General features: G+C 60.3%; 1 protein-coding gene across 9 annotated transcripts in view; it reads left to right on the forward strand.

Moving 5' to 3' along the window:
• Positions 1-17,689, forward strand: part of EIPR1 (EARP complex and GARP complex interacting protein 1) — a 120,282-nt gene extending 102,593 nt beyond the window's left edge. For 8 of the 9 annotated variants that reach the window (XM_072771244.1, XM_072771246.1, XM_072771251.1 and 5 more), the window contains 4 exons: positions 10,675-10,811; positions 13,592-13,759; positions 15,073-15,240; positions 17,144-17,689. In XM_072771244.1, coding sequence (XP_072627345.1) covers positions 10,675-10,811; positions 13,592-13,759; positions 15,073-15,240; positions 17,144-17,318 — 648 coding nt within the window. In that variant the 3' untranslated portion in view covers positions 17,319-17,689. Of the gene's footprint in view, positions 1-10,674; positions 10,812-11,286; positions 11,443-13,591; positions 13,760-15,072; positions 15,241-17,143 lie in introns of those variants that run through there. The other variant, XM_072771248.1, reaches the window with a different exon arrangement.
• The last annotated feature ends 772 nt before the right edge of the window (positions 17,690-18,461 follow it).

Here is an 18,461-nt window from a genome sequence, read left to right on the forward strand (position 1 = left end):
CCGTGGCCTGTGAGCCCCCTGCTGTGGCCTGTGACCCCATGGCCTGTGACACTCCCCCCCCCCCCCCCCGTGGCCCGTCAGCTGACCTTCCCCTCGCTCACAAGTGCACACCGTACCGTGGTCACAGTCACACCCCGTGCGTGTGGTTGTGAGCGGGCTGGGCAGCACAGAGCATCTCCCTGCCTGAGCCGCGGCGACCTGCATGTCACCCTCGGGGCTCCGTTTCCACAGATGGGAGTGGCAGGCCCCTCACCGCTCTCCACGGGGCCGCACATCCTCACACCATTGAGTGTTTCACGCTGACTTTCTTTGGAATCAGTTGTGCCTTCAAGTATTCATCACCTCCAATACTTTGTCCGTTAGAATAAACATTCTGATTAGTATATATGGTACATGTTGATTCCCTAAAATTTTCTCTCTTAAAATGTGATTTTTTTATATTGTGTTCATGGTTTCATCGCATTTGTTTATGTCAAAGTAACACCTTTAGAGAGAACAATCTAGAGACTTGACATGGCGAGGTTATGGTGTCCCCGGTTCTGCGGCCACGCGTGGCAGGAGGGACCAGAGCAGGGTCTGTGCACAGATTCTATAGTGGGGCCCGTCTGACATTGCTTTGTTCCCATGACACGTTTTTAGCTCCTTTATGTTACAACGCAAATAAATTCTCGGGTAGGCGGTGGAGATGGCGCTAATAGTGATTTATCATCAGCAGCACATGGCATCAAAGTCAGACTCTTTAGAATAAAGAGTTTATTACTTGAACTTCCGTGTTCAAGTTCTAAAACTCCGTGTGGTCAGAAGGGTGGTCTCCTAGCCTTCAGTGTGGGATGAAGAGCTGGTCTGTTTTCGTAGTGCCTAAGTAATATTTAAGGGGAAAATCATGGTTTTTATTTTTTTAAAAAGACATATTTCTGTATCGTGGAGTAGAATGCCACTCTCACCCAGATTTTAGAGCAGAACAGGAAACTTGAAGGTAACCCGGTGCCTGGGCTGCTGCTCCGGGTGGGCTGTGGGTCTAGGGAGATGGCGCTGCCCCTCCTGGGCGTGGGCCATGGAGTCTGAGTCTCAGTTGGCAGCAAGGCCCCTCCTGACCCCTCCTGTGCACCCCCCGCCCCCCGCCTCTCGCAGGTGCTCCGTGTACCCAGAGACCAGAGACAGGAAGGGAGCAGTACTTTCCTGCCGGAGTGCGGGTGCAGGAGATGCTGGGGGAGCTGATGGCGGGGGTCCATGGGCACCTGGTGCGCCCTGCCCGGGGAGAGGCCGCGGAGGGGCCGAGCCACGGTGCTGCACCACGTCCAGCAGCCCATCCGTAATCAGACGGGGGCGCCGCTCCAGACCCTCGGCCATCTCAGAATGATTTTATGGTAGGGTGATTAATCTGTAACTTATTTTCTGCAGAGACCAATTTAGTTTTCTCTCCTTCGTTTTTATCTGCCGTCAGCACTTCTGTCAATACCACTTTGCGACCCTCTGCCGTGGTATTTAATACCGAAACCTTCCTATCGATTCCGGCCATCTTCACACCCAGCTCCTCCATTTTTTTTTTTTTTTTTTTTTTTATTGTTGGAGGATATTGCCTTCTGTGGTGAATCTAATCTTATGCTCGCTGCATCATTACCTTTTGCAATTAAATCGGAGGTTCTTTGCCATTTATAATCATTAGCAGAGCCCAGGGGAGGTCTGCAGGGGGAGGTTGCGTGGGGTCCCGGCCCCGATGAAGGCAGAGGGGATGCCTCGCTGTTTTGGAGTGTACTCATCCATCTCTGGGGCCCAGCAGCTCTCAGTAGCTGCGGAAATAAATAGCTTTCCAGGTGCAGCGAGCAGCAGAGCAAAAGGAAGATGGGTGCCTTGAGAGTTGGCTGTCCTCCTCCTTCTGGCCGCGCGTCAGGGTGGGGGCTTCTCAAGGATGAACCCGGGGCGGCACCTGCCCGGCGGTACCGGCGTTCAGGAACGCTTCTCAGAAGGAGCGGAATGGGCTTCAAGGACACGGCGTTCTTTCAGAAATGTTCCAATCTGAGGTTTAAAACCTATGGCAAGGGCTGCACATACGGGGGAGGAGCTAGCGGTGGCAGCTCAGGGCACGTCCGCTGTGCCTGAAATAGAAAACATGCGTTTGTTCTTGGGGACCGGGGTGGGGGGGGAGGCTGGGCGGATGCAGGGCTGGCTCCGTGTCACCTCCCTCCTGGGAGCCTGGTTGTCACCTGCCACACGGTGACCACGCCTCATGCCCGGCTGCTGTCTCCACACGTGGCCCCGATGGGAGAAGGAGGCTCACTCACTCGCGTATCTCTGTGCTTAGTCTGGCGGCCTGGGACGAAGGGCTGGACCCGGACGCCTGCCTAGTGCCCAGCAATGGCGAGGCCGCGTCTGGCCGGCCCCTGGGAACCTGTTCTCCTGCCCGGGGCTGGAGGGCCTGTTGTGGCGCTAGCGTGAGTGTCACATGACGTGGTCGCTCCACCCCACGCAAGTGTCCCCTTCCTCCCTGTCCCATCTGCTCAGCAAGGCCTCTCGCCTGCTGAAAGGTTTTCATCTTTTTTTAAATAGACTTTATTATTTAGAGCAGTTTAACTGGTTCACGGCAAAATCGAAAGAAGGGAGCAGAGACGACCCTGCCTCACCTGCGCATCCCCACCAGAGGGGACGTTTGCTGCACTCGATGGGCCCGCCGGGCCAGGCTCGTCCTCCCTGACCTCACCTGATGTCCGTGATCTTCGCTGACGTGGCCGCTCTTTCCCCGTCTGGGGCGTGTGGGCCACATCCACGTGCATGTGCTCACTCAGCACGTGCAGATGCCAGCGTTGAGGACAGGGCAGGGGGATGCGTGGAGCCCCAGGCATCCACACTGTGCCTTTGCAGCTGTGACGGGGCTCAGCCGGTAGCTGACAGACCTTGGTCCCTCGCTGATGTAAAGCAATCCACATAAGGACCAGATCTCGGTGTCACAGAACTCGACGCCCTTGCTTGATAGCTGAGAAAAAGTTAGGCCCGAAGGCCCAGGGGACGTCCTGGAGGTGGCACGGTCGCAGGAATAGATTCAGGGCTGCACCCCTGACCGCGCTCCCCTGCCGTGCGAAGGGCTGCTGTGGCCCCGCAGGTGTGTGCTGCACGTCGCTGGCCCGAGCCTCGGCCCCGGCCTGTCTTCACCGCCAGTCACATTTGGTCTGTGAGGGTGCATGGGAGTGTTGCAAACAGTCAGCATTTATTTGGAGCTGAACCTAGTAAATAGGATGGTTGACCAAGCTTTGTGAAACTGGTCCACAGAAAACAGGTTAAAACTCTGAAAGCTGGCTTTCTGGTGAGTCTCATAAAAAGAACTTCCAAATATTTGAGCACTGCTGCCTCGCTGACAGTAAAGAGAACCCCTCGAGCCCTGGGTTTCGGACAGCAGCCACTGGAGTTGATGCCTCAGGGTAGTCATTTAAAAAAAAAAAATGTGATTTTCAAGAAAATACAGAGTATTGCGTATCTCAATGTAGCATAAAAGCTACATATAGCTTTTGACTTTACACAAATCAGAGACAACAGGAATCGTCTTCCATTAGATCTTGGAAAAAGTCACCCCGCACAGAACAGGCTGGGCGTTGGTGTCTGGCAGACATGCACTTCTCAAGCTCTCAAAAGCTTCTTTCTAGCAGCAGTGCATGAGAGTGAACAGTGCGTTTGGCAAACTCAGTGAGTTTAAGGGGACGCAGCTGCCGTGGAGATGTGATACGTGCCCCTCGGTGGGGCCGGGCTCTGAACGTGGACACACGGCCTCGGCTTTCCAGGGTTCGAACATCTTCCAGTGTTGGGGCCCACAGCACAGAGGTGATTTCATTTCAGCTTGCGGGCTTTGCCTCGACAGGCTGGGACAGGCACAGGCCGGCGGCTGTGGTGAAGGCAGCCGCGGCAGTCCCGGGGCCTGGGGGGGGGGGGGGCGGGGAAGCTGAAGGCCACGACTCCGTGGCGGGAGTCCAGGCAGCCTTCTGAGCCTCGACATCAGGTCCCGTTCCTGCCACTCACTCCCAGGTGACCTTGGACAAGTGGCGTGTCCACACCTCTGTGTCCTCATCTGGAAAGTCAGGACCGGATTCCACGTCCATAAAGTAGGACAGCATCTCAGTGCCCGTTGGACGGACGGGCAGACGAGTGGGTGGAGGGAGGAAGCCAGCAGTGGAGGGAGGGACTCCGCGGACAGAGAGGAATGAAGGTCAGGTCAACAGGATCCCAGTACAAAGGCCCGAGGTCCAGAGGGGAGAACCTGAGGCACCAGACAGCGACCCCTGTGCGCTTCCTAATGAAACCTTCCCCCAGAGGGGAGGGTCACACCCGACACGGGACGGACACAGGTGCTGTCATCGTGGCAGCGCTTCCAAGTTCTTCTCCTTTGTTCTTTTTCATAAGAGAATTTCCCCCGCGCCAGAGATCAGCTATAATTAGATCTCTCTCCAGCAGATCACCGGCGTCTAAGTGGCGTGACCAGGTGTTGGGTATATTCTCCTCCAGCTTGGTCAAAAAATTTAAATCTGCCTCAGGACCTTTCCCGTTTCGAGTGTGGCACTGAAGTCAGGCCACAGTTACGGGCGCAGGACACACGTCTTCCTCTGCAAAGAGCTTAGGCTCTGGGGCAGCAAAGGGGGCAAAGCCCTTTTCATTCTGTTCTTCCTACAAATAGAGTCCAGTTGGAAATAAGCTAATAATAAATGTAAAATGACCTCAAATTCTCTCACCAGGGCTGGCACCTGATGCCCTGTGTGCGTTTTGTAAGGACAGGAAGGCTCTGGCTTCCAGGAGGCCAGCTCTGTGGAGCCTGGAACGCTTCCTCTGGGGGAACCGAGTCTGCGGAGGGGCGGGGGACCTGCTAGGCTTTCCTGGGGCCACACTCAGGAGCCGGGAACGCCCACCCCCGTGGCCCGGGCGCCTGTCCGCACACGCCCTGGCAGCCAGGGTCCTGCCCTGGCTGGCCCCGACCCCCGTCAGGTGGCGCTTCTCCTTTCTGTTCCGCAGCCGAGGGCAGCGATGGGCTGTGCTGTGCTGCTGAATCCACTCCCACCACCGCACCATCAATGCTCGTGCCTTGCCCTGCGCCCCGGACGACACGCCCCATGCCTTCTGTGGACCCCGAGCACAGACCAGGGCTCCCGGTACTGGGCAGGTGCTTGGCCCCACGGGGCAGGTTCTTAACGAGCTCCACCTCACGAGCGCATTGCAGGAGGGAAGCCAGGCTCAAAGGGACTGGGTCACTGGTCAGGTCACTGGGAAGCCGCGCAGGGGCTCTGGCTCTGGGCAGTCGTCACGGTCAAAGCTGGTGCTGGGATTTCCAGCCTGAGAGAGGCCGGCGGCGTCCCCATGTCTGGGGCCCAGGAGGGCAGAGCTCGTGGGTGTGCAGAGCCCGGCGGGGCACAGGGGCTCGGGCAGTGGCCACGGCCGTCGTGTGAGCGTGGCCCCCGCAGGCCGTGCCGCTTGCTGGGTGACTGCGTCGTGTCTCTTGCGCCCTGAGAGCTGTGCCTGCTCTTCCTCCCCATTGCCGCCCTCCTGACTGCCCAGCCGCCGCTCCGCTGTCGGTGGTGGTGGGCAGCGCGCACCTCTCTGCTGCGTTCCCTCTGCCCGCTGGCACTGTTGTCGGCCCGGGTCTTGGGTGCAGGGAGCGCCGCTTTGGTCTTCGGAAGCCATACGCCCACGTCCGCGGCTCGTGACCGCAGGAGGAGCAGCATTTTGTTGGTTAGAGTTCATATTTGCTGTTAGTTCGCTCCCTTCAGATAAGTTCGTGGGGTGGCTTTAGTCCTTCCTCATGGGCTGGGAAGCACCAGATACTTCTCTTCAACGCTGAAAACCAGGTTACGGTGTGCAGTGCCCCCTCTGGAGTTCTTGCTGAGCCCTCCCTCCGTGTCACGCGGCTGCCTGACCTGAGCGCGCACACCCTGCCGGCTGCCCGAAGCAGGCCTTCAACGGCAGTGGCGCGGTCTCCCTCCGGGTGGGCACGGGGCTGCCACCACCCAGGCAGATCATGCGCTGCAGTGAGCCCAGGAGTTGAAGCAGGAGGCGGGTCCTGCTCCTGCCCCACCGGCTGTGCGGCCCAGGCTAGCCGCCCACCCTCTCCGGGTCTTGGATTTCCCGGCTGTGGAGTCAGCTGGGATTCACCTGCGGTCTCCCCTGACCTCTGGTTGGCGCTTGTGTCCCTTATCCCTCTCTAACAGAGGACCACAAAGGTGGCTGCCCCCGTGGCCCCCTCGTCAGGGCAGTCCCCGTGAGGACGCCAGGGGCTGGGAGCCAGGCCCCCTCCTATGTCCCCTGTGGCTGTGGTGCGGGTGTCAGCAGCCGGGGCTCATCTGAGGGCTCGACCGGGGGTGTCTTCTTGCCCCAAGCTCAGGACGAGGTTGTGGCAGGACGTGGTTGGCCCGCAGGCCAGAGGCCTCTCGGCTCCCGGCACATGGGCTCCTGATCATGGCGGCCGGCCTCATCAAAGCCAGTGGGACAGGGAGCACCTCAGACAGTGTCACCTCAGGACACCCCTCAGCACGGAGGGCTCTGCTGCTCTGAGGCCGATACCCAGGAAGGGGTCCCGCAGGCCGTGAGGACCTGGGTGCTGCCCACCCGCCTGCCACGGACCGTCCCAAGGCCATCCCAGCTCTGACCACCCCGGCCTGCACCGCCTCACCTTCCTGTTATGTGACACCCCTCTTGGTGTCTGTAGAAATGCTTCACTGCCGTCCTTCACTGACTCAGCCTGTGCAGCCCCAGAGCCCGTCCTGGGTCCCCAAACCTCACCACACCCTCCTCTGGCTGCTGCAGCTGGACCGCTGTGTTTTCTCTGGGCTGCCTTCCCTGCTTGCGTCTCCCTGTGGCCTGGCCGCAGGCTGGCTGCTGTTTGTTTGCAGTTAGTGAATCTCTGTACTTGGGAGCTCAGCTGTCGGCACGTACGTCGCGTGTCTGCAGTGACTCCGGCAGGTCAGGGCTGCACAGTAGCTGATGACCAGTGGTGGTACCTCCCGTGGAGTGTGCGCACCTGTGCAGCAGGTGGGTGTGATGGGGGCAGGCTCACCCACCCTCCGCCGGCCTCTCCCTCTGCCGTACTCAGTGTGGCCCGGGCCCTCCATGTGCTTGCGGATGCCTGCGCAGCCGGCTGCTGGTCGGTCGGTGGATCGATGAGTTACCAACTTGCTCCCGAAACCTGGAATAGTCCACGAGCTGGCGTCTGGGAGACTTTCTGTGGGGTGGGCTCTGGAGGCAGAAGCGCCGGTCAGTTTGCTGATCTCCCTTCTCCAGGGGAGTCCTGGGGGAGTTGGGGGTGACATAAATGCTGAGAGCACAGGTGTTCCCCGTTCAGGGTGACGTCGTGGCGCTTCCCCTCGCCAGCCTCGCAGGAGAGTTGCTCCGCCGAACACGCGTGACGTGTCTTCTGAAGGCACAGCCGGGATCCCTGGGTGGCGCAGCGGTTTGGCGCCTGCCTTTGGCCCAGGGCGCGATCCTGGAGACCCGGATCGAATCCCACATCGGGCTCCCGGTGCATGGAGCCTGCTTCTCCCTCTGCCTGTGTCTCTGCCTCTCTCTCTCTCTCTCTGTGACTATCATAAATAAATAAAAATTAAAAAAAAATAAACTTATGAAGGCACAGCCTATGTCTCCACCTTTCTGAGGAGTTTGATGATGAGTCAGCTGGTTTAACGGATGACCGAGAACACCGAGCGCTGACTAGTTAGATTAGGCGTCCAACCGTGTCACGTTCCCGCTGACCTGACCTGATGCCATCTTCAGAAAAGTGAAATTGCACCCGTAGAACTCTTGTGTGACTTAATTTTTTTCCCTACAGGGAACCATGAAAATATTTCTTAGCTATGCTGTGTGTGTGGAGGTGAAAACGAGTTCGGCCGGTGAAAGCCAAGTGTGAGCTCACCGCGTGTCTCTAACATGGTTTTAGAGCCCTTTTCAGCGTCTGAGGTCACAGGGCTCCTCAGGAACGTGTGCTCGTCGCTGCTCTTGGGGCCGTTCGTCTTCGCCTCCTGCCCGCTTGTTCTTGCACACCGTCGTGTGGCTCAGGCGCGGGTCCCCGTCGTGAATCTCTTGCCGGCAGTTCTCTGTCCTCCCCTGTGGCTTGCTGGCGGCAGCTCTGGCACAGTGGCCTGCGCGCCCTGTGGGGTCCCCGTGGGCTCCGCGCGGGACCACCTGCCACAGACCCACGTGCCTTGTGCTCTGCTCGGATCCTGGAGCCTGGGCCGCTGAGATGGCCGGAGAGCAAGAGCGGGCAGAGCCACGTCCTTCATCAGGGTGGTGCGCTGTCCTGACCCTGGCGTGCGGGGACCACACAGTCCCTGTGTTCTTGTCACCCCACCTGCCCGACTGGTCATGGTGACATGGGACAGGCTGAGCCAGGCCACGTCCCTCCCCAAGAATTCTGCCATGAGTCTCAGGGTCAGCGTGGCCTTGTGTGGGTGTCTGCTTGTGGCATGTCATGCCCTGGAGCTCTGGGTGCCCTGTCCCTGCCTGGGGACCGTGAGGACGCCGGTCCAGAGGGTGCCCAAGAAGCTCCGAGTGGGTGTGGACGGGTGCAGGAGTGAGGTGTGGGGGCCCTGGTGTCGGAGTCCTCAGTGCACGTCTGACCTCTCCCCCAGACGCCCTGAGGTCCCGGCTCACCAGAGGCCTCCTTCCTGTTCCCGCGGCCCCTCTGCCCCTCTTGTCGCCACTGAGGGGCTGGCCTCAGGTCTTGTCCTCTGGGCCTGCCCCACGCTGATGCCCATGGTGGCTCTCTGTGGCCTGCCAGGAACTCATGGCACCTGCTCAGCCTGGCACTCCTGGGCACCAGCAGCTTTCCCTTGGCCCTGCTACGGTTGGCCTGGGGAGGCCCTGGGACGAGAGGTTTGCACTCCTGGCCTCTGCCTCTGTCCCCAGCCGCTGTCCCTTCCGTTTCTGACCCTTCCCATCCCAGGCACACCCCAGGCCTCCGTGGGGTCAGCTGGTCCCTGGGTGCCACCGTGCCCTCTAGTGGTGTGACCTGATCCCCGCCAGGCCCCCGGTCCCCAGAGTGCGGGGCCAGTCGCTCCTCTGCTTTGCACTGTCGCCCTCGCTAGCGCGCATCCCCCTGAGCAGGGACGCAGTACCCATTTCTTGCGTGGGACGGAAATGACGCTTTAACTTCCTGTGGAGACAGGATTAGTAAGTGGAACTTGCTCATGTGAGGGCAGAACAGGGTCCCTCACTGGGGTGAAGTATAAACCAAAGGTCCCCGCTTTTCCGAGGAGGCACACCTGACTTCCTGGGACTCGTCAGGTGGGGGGCGAGGGCGGCCCCGGAGCAGGTGGCTGCGGGCACCTGGGAGGGCCCCTCCGATTCCCAGGAAGGCACGCTTGGCTCCCTCTGCTCGGAGGCCCCCAGGGCATGCCAGCATCGGCTGCCGGCGGCGTGTCGTCCTCACGCACCTCACCTCTTTCCTGCTGCTGAACCCTGGGCCTCTCGGCCCCCGTGCAGCCAGGAGGAGCTTAGTGAGGGCATGAGGGTTCCTGAGATTCATCGTCTGCATGATATGCCTCATCAGTAAGGCAGGAAAATGCTGTTTTTTTGGAGAAAGATTTTCTGGGACACGTTGAGCCAGGAAACCTTGCAGAGAGGGGCAGCGCCTCCTGCGTGGGGCAGGGGAGCGTGTCCCCGGTGGGTGGCTGTTGCCACGCTGCTTCCTAGAATGAGGGGATCTCCTGGAGGAGTCGGTCTCACAGATCCTCCTCTGCTCTGTCACATTTCTTACCTGGGCTGGTCTCGCCAGACAGGAAACAGGTGCTCTCTCCCTGAGGCTCAGCTCAAATCCTCTTGAACTGCCCGCAGAGTCTAGGGGGCCGCCCCACGCCTGCCCTCTTCCAGCCTGGGGTCTTGCCCTGACCTGTGCTCCAGGGGCCCTGATAAAGCGTTGAGATGGGCAGCAGGACCCGGGCTGGTCCCAGGGAATGCTCACTGTCCCCACCGACTCCCTCGGCCCTGCCAGTGCCCCAAAGGATGAGGCTGGTGTTCAAGGTAGCCTGAGTGAGGTGACGCCGCGGGGATGCGTGGCATTGCTGCGGACAAAGGCCTGTACCGTCCCCCTGCCCTCAGAAGTCCCTGAGTGCGCAGTCGGCCTCAAAATTGGAATAGTGATGTGGCCACCGTGATGCGTCTTTGTGCGTAAAGTGCCACGTGGGCCAGTGGGCGCGTGGGCAGGACACGAGGGGCAGGAGGCCCTTCCCCCCCACTCGCCGTCAGGAGCCCTCATCTCTTGGGACACGGTGGTGCTGCCCCAAGACAGCCCCAGTGGGTCTCACGAGGTCTTGTCAGACCCCCAGGGGAAGGAGCCGGAGGCCAGCGTCCTGAGGGCAGCATCTGAGCAGGGCACCCCGCCGGCCCTGTGTGCCTTTGGGTGAAGCCAGGTGTCTGAGTGGTTGGGTGGCGCTGCCTTCAGGTCGGAGCGTCAGCTGATCTGGGCGCACACCCTGGCAGGCCACGTTCAATGCAGGCACTATTAATACGCTTTCTATTTTTGCTGTACTCAGTTTTAAGGGGTTTTTTTCCAAATAAGGTTCTAACATTTTTGCCTTTTAAGGGAAGGAAACAAAGACGGAGCTGCTTAATTATTTTCAGTAATTATTTTCAATAATATCCTGTGAGTATAGGATGTCCTCTTAAACATTACTGTTTTTTCCTTCTTCCCTCAAAACACCATCCAATTCCCAGCTGGCCAGTTCGGCGTCCCTGGAAGGGAAGGGACAGCTGAAGTTCACCTCGGGACGGTGGAGCCCTCACCACACTGGCACCCAGGTGGCCACGGCGAACGACACGACCATCCGAGGGTGGGACACGCGGAGCATGAGGTCAGTGATGGGCGTGGGCTGCAGGCGGGCCCAGGCGCTGCCTCCCATCTCGGCCCCTCTCCATCCCTGAGGGGGCGGTTCCGAGGCAGATGCATCTGGGGGCACCTGGCGTGTCCCAGTTGGTCTGGTTTTGGGCAGGAAGGCACACATCTCGTTCCGTTTCTCTGGCCCGGCCGGAGCCAGCAGACCCCCGGGGTGGACGGCGTTGGTGAGCTGGTGGTTTACTGTTCCGTGTGGTTGTCCCTTCAGTGGTGGCACTTTGCAGTGAGGGGGACAGCCGGGCTCTCGCTCCCTGTGATCGGCGAGCGCAGGTGGCCAGGCACAGCCCCCAGGTTAAGTTAGAGGACTGGCCTGTGACCGATTCTGTGCCTTTAAGATACACACCTCTCGGGTAAGCGTAGTTTGTCATGTAAGTCATTATGCGCAGCAGCCAGCAGTTCTAATGGAACAAATAAGAGCGATTTTTCTGTTCCAGGTGTGGTTTGATAGGCAAAGGAGTGATGGTGTGCACATCTGTTGCCATGGCAACGGGAGCCGTGCAATCGTTCTTAAGATACAGTTTACCCCTCAGCACGCTGTAATTTATCACCGAGCTGCAGAGACGGACGTCACGAAGTAACGTGTACTGCCTTCAGGGCGGGGGGGGGGGGCGACTTTAAATTTAGGTCTGCGGCCCCTCTGGAAACTCAGCAGCTAATAAATAATCAGTCCCTCCTTCCTCAGGGTGTGTGTGTCTGCTTGAGGGGTGTGTGTGGGGGGTTTCACGGCCAGAAGCCCAGAGCTGAGAGCCGAGGGCGACGAGCCCGAGGAACGTGCCAGTGCAGACCCGCTTCTGTGGTCCCGAGGCCATCTTTCCCTCTGCATTGTTCTCTAAAGGACGGGAGGAATTTCAATATCTAAAGACAGGACACTGCAGATGGCACACAAAGATGACAGGTGGCTCTGGGCGGTGGCACCTCCGCTCCCCTGGGTCTGTCCGGGATGACCCCTTGCTGACAGTTATTTCTCCTTTTGAGGACGACTTTGGGTTTTACTTAACCAGGGTGCTTTTAATGTTGCTTCTGGAACATGTGCTTTCGTGTTAAAATCACTGCCACCAGGGCACACAGAAAACCCTTGGGCGGTGCTCCGTGCTCGTGGGACTGTCCGCCCGGTGTCCCTGGGCCTGCGGGGTTGTAGTTTTATACATCTGCCCGTTTCACGTGGCAGGTCTTCAGGTTTGGGGTATCTTATTTTAGGAAGAAGTTTTAGGGTATTGGTAAGGTGCAGGATATAAAAACCGTTTCAAGATTTGCAGTGGTTTGGGGTCAAAGGAGTCCAGCATGGGAGAAGGTGGAAGGGAGTTTACCCACCTCGAGGGCAGAGCAGCTGCACACAGCACGACTCTCACGTGTGCACGCTGATAACAAGGAGCAGGGCCACCCACTGGCTCACCACCGCACGGAAGCCGGGGAGACCAGGCCGGGGGCCCACACCAGGGGGAGCAGTGCAGGCAGCCATGGCCTTGCCCCCTCCCGACCGGGGGCGGGGATGTTCAGGTCCAGCCAGTGTCCAGCCTCACGGGGGTGCCCGGCCCCTCTGGTTTTGGCTCTCTGACAACAGAAGGATCTAGTTGACGGAATGTTCTCATTGTACATCTTTTGAGCTTGGAGCTGTGGAGGTCAAGGTTCCGTTGGGTCCATCCGCACATGTGTGTGTGCATGTGTGCTTTTGGTGCATCTGTGCTTGTGTGTGCACATGAGTACGTGCACAGGTGTGGATGCACACATGTCTGTGTGCATGTGTGTGTACTGGTGTGTGCAGATGTGTGTGCTTGTGCATCTGTGTGTGTGCACAGGAGTGGATGCACACGTTTGTGTGTATCTGTGCCTTGTCTTTGCACGTGTGTATGGAAGATGTGTGTAGGTGTGTATGCTTGTGCATATGTGCCTGTGCACAAGTGCGTGCACAAGTGTGGATGCACACGTCTGTGTGTATGTATGCTTTGTGTGCACATACGTGTATGTAAGGTGTGCAGATGTGTGTGCATCTGTGCGTGTGTGTGCACAGGAGTGGATGCACACATTTGTGTGTATCTGTGCCTTGTGTTTGCACATGTGTATGGAAGATGTGTACAGAGTGCTTGTGTGCGTATGGGCGCATACACACACCAAAGCAGCCGTGTGACTGGTTTTAACACCGCCCTGCGTCTCCTGTGTTGCGCTGGGCCATGGTGGAGGCGCCTCCAGTGTTGGCACCGCGAGGTGCCGTGAACGGGTGAAGGCAGCCCAGCCATGACACACGCCGTCTCCGTCGTTGGTTCTGATTGCTTTTCCAGTGTTTTCTTCCTTCCCTCTGTCCACGTCTCCCGACACCAGCAGCACTGTACTCCCGGCCTGCCACCGACCTTCTGCTTCCCTCTCTCCGTGTTCTAGAACTCGGTCAGCTCTCTCAAGTCTGTCCCCAGCCCTCATGGCTGTCACAGTCCCGCCGACTTGCTCTCTTCTCGAAGTGCCAAGTCACGTCTGTGACAGCCATGAAGCAGCATTGCCTCTGCAGCTTGCAGGGATCACAGGTGTGCTCCTGGAGAAGCCTGGGCCCTGGGAGAGGCACGGGGGCGGAAGGTAGCAGGCCCCCCGGCACCCACCATCAAACCCAGGAGCCTCAGCCTGCACGGCCGTGGCCCAACTCGCAGTCCCCCGAGGCCGGCGTGCCCTGGGGAACGGGAGTTGGGCCAGTCCGTGGGTGGAGTTGTCCTGACCGCTGCACGTCCTGTGCGTGCCTCTCGCTCTCTCCCGCAGCCAGATATACTGCATAGAGAACGCCCACGGGCAGCTGGTGCGGGACCTGGACTTCAACCCCAACAAGCAGTACTACCTAGCCAGCTGCGGGGACGACTGCAAGGTCAAGTTCTGGGACACCCGAAATGTCACCGAGCCCGTCAAGACCCTGGAGGAGCACTCCCACTGGTACGGACTTCTTTGCATGCTGGTCCAGGGTAGGGGGGTCTTATAATTTATTTTGCTAATTCCTTTCCCATTTGGAAAGGCACAGACCAGCTTAGTTTGTGCTGCTGTGAATCGTTCAATCAACCCAGTTTTATTTTTCCTAAAGAAACACTAATCCCAAATCCGAATGTTTATGATTTATAAACATAGGAAAAGAAGAAAAAACATTGCATCCTGTGTTCTCTTGAAATAGTACCAGTTCTAATATGCACACGCAGCGTGCACAGATGTTCAGGAGGCATTGTTTGCCAGGCTGGGGAGCTGGAGAGCGCCCTGATGCGCGTTGGTAGGGGACGGGTTAAGTCAGGCTGTGATACCCACGCCGTGAGGAGGAGATGGGGACAGCTCTGCGGGGGCGGACGGTGCCCGAGAGCCGTCCTTGCTCACTATTTCGTGTTTACCATGTGCCGGGTACTTGGTGCTGAGTTAGTGAGGGGTCTGCTCCAGACCTGCGTGCCCGTACAGGCTAGCTTTCTTTCCAGTGAGACGTGTGTGTGTGTGTAAGTGCAGGCTTGTGTGCACGTGTGCTTGTGAGGGCGTGAGCATGCTGGTTTGTGCGTGGGCGTGTGTCCCTGTTCTTATGTGCATGTGAACACGTGTGTGTGTAAGAAAGTCCTAGAGGAGTAGGAACTGAAGTACCGTCAGGAGCGCTTGCTCAGGCCAGGGTGGGCACCTCACAGGACAGGTGACTTCTTCGGGTCTGTGTCCCTGATTTCTTTGAATTACTTACCAGAAACCATGTTGTTTCTGGGATCGGGACATTTAAAAACCCGGCCTGCCAGGGTACGGTTCTGCCCAAGTCGGTAGGTTTCTGCGATTGCCGCAGCCCGAGGAGAGGCGCCTGCACCCCCCCCCCGCCCCCACCCCCGGGCCTCCGCTCAGCTCGCTGTGCTCCCTGGGAGTGTGTGCCGTGGCCCAAACCCAGAGCGCACCCCGGCCCCGCGGCAGCTGGTGCTGGAAGTCGCCCTGGGGTTTGGCTCCATGCGCTGGGTCCTCTCTAATGTGTCCTTTGCTTCTGGGGCAGTTGTTGCCGTTAGGACTTTGGAAAGCCCAGGGGGCGTTTTGAGCAGCAGGCCCTCCTCCCCCTGTGAGGTTTGCACGTCCGCTTGCTCTCGTGTCTGGGTGCCGGGCCTTAAAGGAAGGCTGGAGAGGAGCACGCAGTGGGCCTGGCCCTCTGCTGGGAACGTCCTCGTGTCAGGGCAGTCCCGGCCAGCCCGAGGGTGCCCCGTCCAGGAAGGCCCGCCTGCCGCTGGAACTGCCTCCTTGCCTCCCAGGGTGTGGAACGTCCGCTACAACCACTCGCACGACCAGCTTGTGCTCACGGGCAGCAGCGACAGCAGAGTCATCCTGACCAACATGGTGTCCATCTCCTCCGAGCCCTTCGGCCACCTGGTGGACGACGATGACCTGAGTGACCAGGAGGAGCGCCGTCCGGAGGAGAAGTAAGGGCGCGTGCTCCTGGCGGAGGGGGCTCCTCCTCCTACCTCGCGGTCCAGGTGGCTCTCGCCAGAAGCGTCCGGGTGGGGGTCAGGGGGCCCTGGTTCTGGGGACGTCGGCACCGCGGCGGGGGCATGGGGGTTGCATTAGGGGAGCTCACGCTGTGTTGCGTCGACCCACTCAGTGTCTGTCCACTCTCGTCGGACGCCGTACGGGAGAGGGGAGGGGCGGTCACTCGTGGTTAGATGTGCCCTTCGGTGGCAGTGAGGGCTTGGTAGTCCCTGGAGCGACAGGTCATCGTCGACACCCTCTCCGTGGGCTTGGGTCTGAGACGTGTGCTTCCGTCGTTGGCCGGCGGCCCTCCCCGTGGCGGGGCACGGACTCCAGGTGAGCACCTTCGGCCCCAGCCCATTGCAGCCTGAGGTTCCTCAGGGAACGTGGGAGACCTCGGTGCGTGTCCCAGCAGTCGCGCCTCTTGGACGCGCGGTCTCCCATCGCAGCTGCGTCTGCTCGGGGGCTAGCTCTTCAGCCGGGGCGCGCCCCCGAGACCGCTGGATTCCTGGGGGCCCGCTCCTGGTTGGTGCAGAGCCGGGGTGCCCCAGGCCAGGCGCGACGGAGTGTGGCTGTGGCTCCTGGGCGCCGGGGCGAGGCGGGGCAGCCGTGTCGTCTGTCAGCGACATGGAAGGGGACTGTTGTGTTCTGAGTAGACGCCTGCTGGTGAGGGGGAGCTGCGTGCAGCGGGGTCAGCCCCGGGTGGGGGAACGGTTGAGGCCGACAGGCAGCAGGTTCTGAGGTTCTTCCCCCACCTCAGCTGAGCCCCGCTTCACTTTTGAGAAGACATCTCTGTCCTCGTTTGGTTTCCGTTCAAGCACGTGGATCTGCAGTCTGGGAACACGGTTGCGGCCGTCTTGGTGCAAACACCTGCCGACCGCCGTGCCGTCGGGGTCATGGGCTCTGGCTCCTCGCCGGGGGGCAGCTGGCGCCGTGTGGCCCAGGGGTGCTGCCCTCCACACAGGTGGCCTCAGGGACGCGCCTGAGGTGGGGAGGCTGGCAGGTGCGGTGACACCCCCGTGTCCCCATGGTCCTGCTCCCATGGTCTGTCCGCGTGACCTGCCAAACTCCGGAGAACGAATCCTCAAGAGGATCCTCACGTGGTGTCTGTAACGCAGCCCCAGTGGGCACGGCGGGTCCACGTCGCGGGAGGAGGTCGATGGCACGCAGAGCTGGACACGGAGGGGCCTGCGCAGGGTCCGGGAGCACAGAGTGGGGACCGAGTAGATGCTTTCTGTGAGACGGGAACAAAGTGCCACGGGGAGAAATGGCTCCTGCCCTCGGGGTGGGTCTTGGTGTGGCCGCTCGGGGGACAGCCTGTGATGGCCCGTCAGTGCCCAGGGGCCAGGTCTGCGCTCCTCCCATCATGCGCGGTGTCACATGTGATGCACCATCGGGTCAGGGTTCCTGGGGAAGGAGCGCGGTCACTCCAGTTTAAAGGGAGGTGACACGGGCGTCCCGGCCGAGCACGCTACGAAGCCTGAGGCCAGGCCCAGGAGCCCCTTCCTGCCCCGCCGGCGGGACCCGCTGTCCTGGGGTCACGCTGGCCGTCCCCAGGGCCCTTTCTGCTTCTCGTCACTCTTTATTCAGCCCTCGTGGGTGTTTGTGGTCACCACCCCCTGCCCCCCGAACCTCGGCGTCCCCGGGAGGTTCCCGACGCCTGCTCTTCACCCCTACGCCGCGGTGGAGGCCCGTGCCCCGCGGCCCTGTGAGCGTCTGTGTGCAGGTGCCGGAGCAGCCTGGCGGCCCAGCGCGCCTGCCCTGGTTCCTCCCATCGCCCGCCCGGTGCGGGGAGTGAGGCCCCGGCCCCTGCAGGCCGCCCCCGCCTCGCTCACGCGTGTCTCTGGTGCCTTGCAGGAGTCAGGAGCCGCCGCAGGACAGCGTCATCGCCACCTACGAGGAGCACGAGGACAGCGTGTATGCCGTGGACTGGTCCTCCGCCGACCCCTGGCTGTTTGCCTCCCTGAGTTACGACGGGAGGCTCGTCATCAACAGGGTGCCCCGGGCGCTCAAGTATCACATACTGCTCTAGGCCCGTCCTGATGCACCTCCTGGCAGGTCCCTGAACACGTGCAGCTCTTTGGAGGTCGCTTTCCAGCGGGTCCCTGTGGGGAGAACCAGGTCGCCTGCCTCTCAGGCGGGCGGGTGGGCGTTAACACCAGGGCGCTCCTGCCGACTGCACAGCCCACCCTGTGCAACGTCACCCCTCCCGGAGGCGGGCACCGTCCTCACCTGTGCCGGGCGTGAGCCGCCCTTCCCGGCGTCCACGTCTTCCTGGCTTCGGCTTTCTCTAATCTGTTTAAGGGTGTTGGGAGTTTCATTAGAAAGAAAAAAATCTTTGTTTATATAACATTAACTCATTTTTCTCTTGAGATTGAAAATAAAACAAGCAAGGCTGTGCTACACGGAGTCCTGGCTCGTTCTTTCAAGACTCTGCCCCACGCACCTTGTCGCCTGGTCTCTGTGCATGTTCCGTGTCCCCGCCCAGAGGGGTGCTGACGGGCAGACGGGCCCCTGCACCCTGCATCCTGGGCTGACCCGACTATGCGCGGACCTCGGCAGTGACCAGGTGGCCCGTCAGCCTGGGCACCCAGTCCCGCGTGCTGCTCCCTACTGGGTCCTGCTCATGTTATGCCGATGGCATTGGACTCTTGTCCCTGGGAGCTGCATCCACGCGTCCGGTCACCCAGCAGCACGCTCCCACTCGGGAAATCCCACGTCGAGGTGTGACCCCCACTGCCAGGTGACCCTGAACCCAGCACATGGACTCTAGCCTGGGCCTCCTCTGTGGGCCCAGGGGAAGTGGGGGGAGGAGGACAGGTGGGCCAGAGGGAGGAGGGGGGAGGGGAGGACAGGTGAGCCCCCGGGGGGAGGGGAGGGGGAAGGGAGGTGGGCCCCAGGGGGAGGGGAGGACACGTGGGTCAGAGGGAGGGGGGAGGGGAGGTGGGCCCTGCGGGGAGGGGAGCGTGCTTCGCCTGGCTCAGGCACTTGGTGCATGGGCATCTCAGACGAAGCCCACAAGCTTTCCCTGGGTCGCTGTGTTCTGAGTGTGCCCCGGTCGGCGGGAGGGAGGGCCGAGGGACAGATGCAGCTGCTGGGGGGGGACAAGAAGCACCCACGAGCTGCCCGTAGCACCTGGAACGCTCCGGGAGGAAATGTGCAGATCGGGGCAGCG

Source organism: Canis lupus, chromosome 12, assembly GCF_048164855.1.
Source record: "Canis lupus baileyi chromosome 12, mCanLup2.hap1, whole genome shotgun sequence".
NCBI classification, from domain to species: Eukaryota; Metazoa; Chordata; class Mammalia; order Carnivora; family Canidae; genus Canis; species Canis lupus.